The sequence below is a fragment of the Aulonocara stuartgranti genome, assembly GCF_965226115.1.
Source record: "Aulonocara stuartgranti genome assembly, chromosome: 22".
Lineage (NCBI taxonomy): Eukaryota > Metazoa > Chordata > Actinopteri > Cichliformes > Cichlidae > Aulonocara > Aulonocara stuartgranti.
Genome location: NC_138957.1, coordinates 12031485 through 12040503, shown reverse-complemented (window position 1 = coordinate 12040503; position 9019 = coordinate 12031485). Strand labels below are relative to the sequence as shown.

General features: G+C 39.8%; 1 protein-coding gene across 2 annotated transcripts; it reads right to left on the bottom strand.

Moving 5' to 3' along the window:
* Positions 1-289: 289 nt before the first annotated feature.
* Positions 290-7315, bottom strand: LOC309698383 (ubiquitin carboxyl-terminal hydrolase 37-like). Of its 2 annotated transcripts, XM_082520781.1 has the most exons (18): positions 7241-7315; positions 6969-7141; positions 6789-6874; positions 5206-5286; positions 4952-5007; positions 4581-4653; positions 4388-4471; positions 3830-3885; positions 3529-3585; positions 3303-3434; positions 3088-3211; positions 2851-3002; positions 2646-2745; positions 2429-2505; positions 2143-2251; positions 1475-1532; positions 1149-1306; positions 290-1062 (listed from the first exon to the last, which is right to left on the bottom strand). In XM_082520781.1, the coding sequence occupies exons 3-18, from the start codon at positions 6822-6824 to the stop codon at positions 1057-1059; spliced, it is 1359 nt and encodes a 452-aa protein (XP_082376907.1). In that variant the 5' UTR covers positions 6825-6874; positions 6969-7141; positions 7241-7315; the 3' UTR covers positions 290-1056. The 2 variants fall into 2 exon arrangements, with proteins under 2 accessions (XP_082376907.1, XP_082376908.1); XM_082520782.1 differs by lacking the exons at positions 4388-4471; positions 4581-4653; positions 4952-5007 and having other exon boundaries at positions 292-1062.
* Between the last annotated feature and the right edge of the window lie 1704 nt (positions 7316-9019).

Sequence of the window (9019 nt, the reverse complement as noted above, 5' to 3'; positions counted from 1 at the left end):
GGACTTTGCTACCTGTAGCTAAACATTTGCAGCTAAATCATTTATTTAAAAGCAGAAGCTGCAACTGATCGAGGGAATATTTCTCTGAAAACTTAAACTGAACTCCAAGGGTACCATTGCTCCAGCTCACCATCTTTACCTGAGTGAATCAGTTTGTTGAACAATCTAAATGATTCAGAAACTTCTGTGACATCAACTTAACTAAGGCTCATTACAAGATTCACAAAACACTGCTGAATACTTTTAATATTTTTTTATTAGTTATTTTTGTTTTTGTTGTTATTTTGATTTTAATAAAACAAAATAAAATAAAGAATTAAATCATTTCTTTGGTTTTTTTTAATTTAATTTATTTTACAAATAAATTAATAATAATATTAATAATAATAACAACAAATTAGTGCTGTCAGTGTTAACGTCATTTTACCTAATGACGTTAACGCTGACAGCACTAATTTGTTGTTCCCAGAGAGCAAGCCAAACACTGGTCCAGAAAAGGACGATCTCTAGTAGATTTTGTTTTAACCTCCTAGGACCTGGTGTCCACATATGTAGACATAACATTTTGGGTTGTCTAGACCAAAATACAAAATTTTGCTCTTCAAAAACCTGATATCCACTTATGAGGGAGGACATGACACTGCCACTGTTCAATCGAAATTTAAAATGAATGTCCTCATATGTGGATCTCATTCTTTTGAGAAACAAAAAAAAGATAGTCCGAATCTGATGTCTTGGTTTTTACCTTCATCGGGTCCCAATCAACCTAAATGGCACAGAGGAATTAAAAATGCATGCCATGAAAGTTCAGGTCTTAGGAGGTTAAAAATGTCCCTGCTGATGAGACCAGTGAATGTGGGGCGACGGTGGCAAGAAAAAACTCCCTCCTGGAGGAAGAAATCTTGGGAGGACCAGGCTCTCTGGCAGGACCCTCCCTCCTGAGGGCAATACTTACCTATACTTGTCCTCCAGTGTGCGATGGTGGGCTGGGACGACTGCTTTTCCTTCTCAGCATGATGATGACCTTAACTTCCTTCCTTCCTTCCATTTCCTGTTTCAGAACTGAGAATGAAGACAAAACTGGTTAACAAGGTAACAGGACATTTAAAAATTCTCTCACTTCAGGATGAGATGCTGTGTCTTCTTACGTTTCTCTTGTAAAACAGGATGTAGGCCGACTGCTGCTGTTCCTCACAAACTGCAGATCCAGTTGTGTGGAGCACCTGTGCGTCATTATAGGTGAGCCAGCGATCTGATGTAGAGTGCTGACTCTCCTCAGGATGGACAGAACTACAGATGTAGTGTCCTGAAATCACATTAAGACAAATGAATCCAACTTCTGGAAGTCAACTGATTCAAGCAAACAGTGATTTTGACTTAGTGCTTCTTAGAACATCAAAAGCTTTTGTGTGTGAGTCCTTCACTGAAAAGTAGCAAGTTTCATTTTCTGTTTGTCACAAGTCTGTTGTTTTACCTGACTCTGTGCCTCCATAATGACTGATGATGCTGCAAAGACTATAACAGCCACCACCCTGAGAAGGAACAAATCCAAAGAGTGTTAGTTTCATAAAGTCTCACATCAGTGCCATAATTAAGCTGATTTGCTGAGGCTACGTCCACACTAATGCGTTTTCGTTTGAAAACGCATCGTTTTCTCTCCGCTTTGACCTCCCGTCCACACCGAGACGGCGTTTTCCTCAAGGAAAAACACAGCATCTTGAAAACGCTCTCGAAAACGCATACATTTCAAAACGGAGTTGTCCCATCGCAGTGTGGACACTCGAAAACGCAGACTTTCTAAAACGATGACGCATTTTGGTCATGTGATGCAGTCATGTGAGCAATTAAACAAAGATAAGCCGAGTGCATTAGACAGCAGTTGTTTTGATTGCTCTCAACTTTGACAGCCCTAAAAAAGATTAATATCAGTTTGTACATGCTCCGGATAGCTTTTCTTCAAATTCTGTAATTCTCACTCACTTTTGCGCATGCGCAGGACTGGAACGTAAGCGTTTTCGGCCGTTTCAATGCAGACGCACAACTATTTGAAAATGACTGAAAACGCCAGTGCGGACACGGAGTTTTCAAATCTATCCGGGCTAGTGTGGACGTAGCCTGAGACGTTCTGCAGTCTGTTTTTACCTGATTGGATGGCACCACCAAGTCCCTCTGCAGCCTGACGGGGTCATCCACCTTCTTAATCTTGTAGGTTTGTGTAAAGCCAAACCTCTTCAGATGCAAGATCAGAACTCTGGCAGAAAAGAAAAAAAACACAAACAAGGTAGAAAATAAGAAGAATGAGTGTCAAACACAAACAGAAGATGGGAGAAAACGACTGCTCAAGTATTGTCTCGAAGAACTCTGATATTTGATGCGCCACAGTTTGGAAACCTGGTCAGTCGATCAATTCTGATGTGACCTTACTCACCTTGGCAGTGTATCAAAAGACGACTTCAGTTCTGAGGCCGTCCCTCCACAATCACAGCGAAATTCTATTTCTTGTTCCTGAACAACAGCACAGAGAAGACAGGCTTTATGGTAGAAAGAAATCTCAACATATGCACACACACATGCACACAAACACTAACAAAAAAGGTGTGTTAAGATCGCTGATACGACAACTCTATTGGAATTTGTGATCTTACCTTCAAGTATGTCTCTAACATGTTTATAATAGACCCCTCTGGAACAAGGTCTAGAGACAAGCTGGTGAATTCCTCTTGCTGTGATGATTGGTGACCGCAGCTACACATTTCAGGAGTAACGTAGTTAAAGTAAAGATCAGGTACGTGGAAAAGAGGTATATGAAAATATTGCAACCAGCTCTGCGTTTCTGAAAGACAGGCTTACCTCTTGCATGTCCTCATGTTTTCCATTTTAAAAATGTGATGGTCTTCTACTGGGCAGCTATAACTTTGGCCCAGGAGAGCTGCGTTCCTCTCCAGGTGAGGTGTGAGCCTTTTGACCTCATCGAGGAATAATGTTAGGAATTCATGAGCGTCCTGAAAGAAAAGCAGAGAGATTTAAAACAGTACATCAAAATCAGAAGGTAAAGCAAAAAACGAAATGTCCAAATAGCTGACGCACTTTCTGTGCACTGCCGGTGTATTCAGGAGCTTGACTGCTGAATGCCTTCTTAAAAGCTCTTAGGTGGTGATCTTTAAGGCCATAATCTGTTGACTCGTGACAGTCCCTGACATCAATAAGCCTTCTGTAGAAAGGAAGGGTAAACAGACATTTCTGCTGTTAGATCTCTTTGTTCTTCAGGTTTTTGAAGAAAGTAGAAGGTTGACGTAGCGCACCTTAAGAGCTGAGCTTCTGGATCTGTGCTCCACAAAACCCCCTGATGCCTGATGTCTCTTATGAACTCCTCAATGTTGAGGAGGCTCTGCAGGCAGGAGTTCATGTAGCAGGTGTTTCCGATGTTTGGAAACCTGACACACACGCGCAACGTTTACAGTATCAGTGTAAAATAATTCATTTTCTCCACTTTGACAAAGTGAGTCTTTGTGCACCACGTGTACTCACCCGAAGCAGTCTATAGTCCCAGTTTGACTTTCTATTTTTTTCCCACCGCATGCTACACTGCTCCAAAAAGGTAAAAACACAAACACAAAATTAGGAAAGATGTCAAGATTCTGAGCAGTGTATGCGCATGTATGCATGAGCTTTGAAGTTGAAACATTTTGGAGGACGTCCAAAAGTAGTAAAAAAGATGTAAATACACAAGGTGGAAGAAAAATGCCAATAAAAGGGAAATAAAACAGCTCCAACTAAACCACTGCTATAAATATCTCCAGCAGCATTAAAGAGCGGCGCATTTCTTTACCTCTGATGAGACGTAGAAGGAATTTCCTTCTCTGCCACGTTTTGTTTGTGTAATTTCTGTTTAGAAACAAGAAAACCAACATCAGTAATGGCATAAAACAAACATACCAAGGGAGTCTCTCCATGAAAAGTGTCCAGTTAGAAAATTTGGTATTATTTCATATTATTTATCACTTTAGTGAGCTGTCAGCTCATGAAGCAGATATATAGGAATATCTTTAAATAAATTAAAAACAATTTATTCATGCTTTAAATTGAGTTTTAAAGTTTGTCCTATGAAATACAAAATCCTTCATTTGGTTCTGATCAAAATTCAGTTTTTACAGAAATCATCCATCAAGCTTCATTAAAAGATTCAAAAATGCTTATTTACCATAAAAAATATTTAGAGAAACATCCTGCAAGTCTCTTCAAACTTACCTTTCTGTGAAGAAAAAAAACGTTTAAACATCTTTGAACTTAATTTGAGGACATGGATGTGCTAAATTACTCTTAATTCTTCGCATTTAACTGTGATGAGTAAATGCTTGATGACAGTGACTCTTTCCATAAAACATACCTTCCAGAATTTAAAAAGAAACCAGCGACACTTTTTTTGTGTCTTCACAGTGTTGCTCTCTGCCTCTGCATCGCTGTCAGTTTGCTGCAGAGGACGAACAAACATAAGTTTATTAAAAAAGTAAAGTCACTTTAAATTAACAAGTGCAATTTAAAGAGAATGTGCATTTCATATGTTTCGTGTAAAAGCAAACCGAGGAACAGCAGAGGTGTCTCCATTTTCTCTTCTTCTTTTGACCATTTTCAGCAACAGAAGCATCCGGGATGCTGATGAGGACAAAAGTGTAAATGTTATTTTTCAAAGTGGAAATTTTTAACAAGGAGTACATGCTGGAGATTGCAGATAAAAATTAATAACTGTAATGGAACAAAATCATGTATTTTGTACATTTACACTCTACATTTTCAAACGCTAATCTCTGAATCAATAGAAATTATAGACAAGACTAGAAGTAGTAAAAAAGATGTAAATACAAAACACCAATAAAAGGGAAATAAAAGAGCTCCAACTAAACCACTGCTATAAATATCTCCAGCAGCATTAAAGAGCGGCGCATTTCTTTACCTCTGATGAGACGTAGAAGGAATTTCCTTCTCTGCCACGTTTTGTTTGTGTGATTTCTGTTTAGAAACAAGAAAAGCAACATCAGTAATGGCATAAAACAAAGTATATGGTAAGAAAATACAATATCCTTCATTTGGATTCAAAATTCAGTTTTTACAGAAATCATCCAAGAAGCTTCCTTAAAAGTTTCAAAAATGCTTATTTACCATAAGAAAACATTCAGAGAAATGTGCTGCGAGTCTCTTCAAACTTACCTTTCTGTGAAAAAGAAGTTTAAACATCTTTGGACTTGATGTGATCGCAGCCAAAATCTCCTCAGCTTTGCAAAAGTTCAACTGAAAACAAGCAGTCAAAGGTTGTATATTTATAAACTTTCAGCATAGAACGTTCATACCCTGAACAGCAAACATCAGCATTATGATGTATGGGGCTCATTTGCATATTTTGGAATGTATGCTCATTTGAACTGTATGGTGCTCGTCTCCAAGCAACTGCTACAAAAACAGGTCAAGTCAAGTGGCTTTTATTGTCATTTTAACCACGTGCAGAGGTACTGTACAGAGTGAAATGAGACCGCGTTCCTCCGAGACCCTGGTGCTATATATGACATATACGGACAAACCCAGGACTACATAAAGTGCAGTGTGCATAAATTGCAAAAATAAACAAGACAAAACAGTGCAAAACTAGACAGAACAGGACGATACAGACACAAGACAATGGAAATGTGCAAAATGCTGAGTATTGTGCAAAAGTAACTTGGTGTCTGTATGTATGTGTATGAGTGTGAGATACTGCAGATAAGTGCTTGGTAGTGACATGTGTGAAGGTGTGCGTGTGCCAGTGCAGTCACTGAGTGTTCAGGGGTCTGACGGCTTGTGGGAAGAAACTTTTCCGTAGTTTGGTAGCGAGGGCCCGGATGTTCTGGGACCTCTTTCCAGAAGGCAGCAGGGTGAAGAGTGTGTTTGAAGGCTGTGTGGGGTTTTTTAGCAAGCGGGTGTTATAAGGAGGGGAGAGGGACTCCAATGATCTTCTCAGCTGCTCTCACAATCCGTTGTAGGGTACTGCGATCTAATACGCTGCAGTTACCATACCAGACAGTGATGCAGCTACTTAGGATGCTCTTGTTAGTCCCACTGTAAAAGGTGGTGAGAATGGATGGTGGGAGATGGGCTTTCCTCAGCTTCTGCTTGAAGTAGAGACGCTGCTGGGCCTTCTTGGTTATGGAGCTGGTGTTGAGGGAGCAGGAGAGGTTCTCCGCCAGGTGGACACCAAGAAATCTGGTGCTCTTGACGACCTCCACAGAGGATCCATTCATGTTAAGTGGGCAGTGATCCCACTGTGCTCTCCTGAAGTCAACAATCTCTTTTGTTTTGTCCACGTTCACAGACAGGTTGTTGACTCTACACCTCTACAGATGGCCCGCAGTGCAACCCTTCAGCTTCCTACTAGATTCACCTATATACAAATTTAAAGACCTAGGAGACTTACTTCTCGTCACAGAGTTGTAGCATTCACAAGATTTTCAGAAAACTTGAACTCAAGGTCAAGGTCACTGATATTCAAACTGACCCCAGAACTTTAGTAGATGCACCAATGGTATCAATTCAAAATCCTACGCTTCTCGTTCCATTTTTATTTCACTATCTGTAACTAAGACAAATAAACAGTATTTGGCACACAAGTCACTATTAAAGTGGTTCGTGAGACTCCACATCTGATAACAGTATAACACACTGCTTATTTATGTAAAATTGTCATCAATAAATGTGTTCAAAACAGAAGCTACACTGGCTTTAAAAGTTTTTGTTAACTCTGACTACCTGTCTGCTCTTACCTGTTTCTTTTGCTCTCTGCTGTCTTCATCCTCCATCCAACTCTACATTGTATTGTTAGGGATGACATGATGAAACTGAAGGGTGTCTGGGCACCGAAAAAAGAAAAGAAGAGAGATTGGATTAGGCTGCAGCTGGCGTGCCATTCTCTCACTTCAGGATGAGATGCTGTGTCTTCTTACGTTAATCTTGTAAAACAGGATGTAGGCTGAGTGCTGCTGTTCCTCACAAGCTGCAGATCTAGTTGTGTGCAGCACCTGTGCGTCATTATAGGTGAGCCAAGGATGTAGAGTGTGGACTCTCCTCGGGACGGACAGAATTACAGATGCAGCAGCTGTTTCCGATGTATGGAAACCTGACACACAAACAAAAGTTTACAGTATCAGTGTAAAATAATTCATTTTGTCCAGGTTGAGAAGGTGAGCTTTGGTCCTTGTGCACCACGTGTACTCACCTGAAGCTGTCTGTAGTCTGAATTTTATTTTCCATTATTTATCCACCGCCCAAATGTTTCACTGCGCTACTGCAAAAAGGTAAAAACACAAACACACAATTAGACACTGAGCACTGGATGTGCATGCATGCATGAGCTTTGAAGTTTAAACTTTTTTTTATCATCAACAATTTTTATTTATTTCATTTTAAACTTCAATAACAGAGCTTAAGGATAACTACATAAATAAATAGTTTAAAAAACAAACAAACAAAAACAAAACAACAACAAAACAAAACAAAGGGAAGTTATCCTATTCTTTCTTCGCACACCAATTCCCACACCACCACTCTGTCATTACTCCTCTGTTCTTCAAGTTACAGAAAGCCAGCTTGTAAAGGGGGACCAAATACAATCATATTGATGCAATTTGTCTAATAAACCATAAGTCACTTTTTCGTAAGACGCCAACTTAGCCATTGTCTTTAGCCACTCTTCATAGGGAGGGGGGGTTCTTTTTCCGCCAATGTCTTAGCAGGACCCGTTTGGCCGTAGTAAGAGCCAAAATAATCCATCTTTTTGTATAACTGGAAAAATCTACAGGGAGTGCAGAATTATTAGGCAAGTTGTATTTCTGAGGAATAATTTTATTATTGAACAACAACCATGTTCTCAATGAACTCAAAAAACTCATTAATATCAAAGCTGAATGTTTTTGGAAGTAGTTTTTGTTTTTAGTTTGAGCTATTTTAGGGGGATATCTGTGTGTGCAGGTGACTATTACTGTGCATAATTATTAGGCAACTTAACAAAAAACAAATATATACCCATTTCAATTATTTATTTTTACCAGTGAAACCAATATAACATCTCCACATTCACAAATATACATTTCTGACATTCAAAAACAAAACAACAACAAATCAGCGACCAATATAGCCACCTTTCTTTGCAAGGACACTCAAAAGCCTGCCATCCATGGATTCTGTCAGTGTTTTGATCTGTTCACCATCAACATTGCGTGCAGCAGCAACCACAGCCTTCCAGACACTGTTCAGAGAGGTGTACTGTTTTCCCTCCTTGTAAATCTCACATTTGATGATGGACCACAGGTTCTCAATGGGGTTCAGATCAGGTGAACAAGGTGGCCATGTCATTAGTTTTTCTTCTTTTATACCCTTTCTTGCCAGCCACGCTGTGGAGTACTTGTACGCGTGTGATGGAGCATTGTCCTGCATGAAAATCATGTTTTTCTTGAAGGATGCAGACTTCTTCCTGTACCACTGCTTGAAGAAGGTGTCTTCCAGAAACTGGCAGTAGGACTGGGAGTTGAGCTTGACTCCATCCTCAACCCGAAAAGGCCCCACAAGCTCATCTTTGATGATACCAGCCCAAACCAGTACTCCACCTCCACCTTGCTGGCATCTGAGTCGGACTGGAGCTCTCTGCCCTTTACCTTTTTTTTTTTTTTTTTTTTTTTTTTTTTTGCCTGTCCCGTTTGGCTCTTTTGCCATCAGAATTATTGTCTAAAGGCAAAGAAAGATGCCCAACGGATTTACTTTACCAAATTGACCATCCCAGCCTTGCCGTAATGGTCCATTTGATTCACCTTTTATTGTTTATTTTATTTTCACTTACTGAATACGGGACAGACTTGACTGGGGGAAAGAAGGGGAGAAAGAAAGAGGGAAAGAGAAACAGCTGAGAAGAGGGACGGGGGAGAAGGGCAAAAACCAAAAACCAACAGAATGAGCAGAAAAAAAAAAGAAAGAAAAAGAAAATGCATATATCGATCACCTG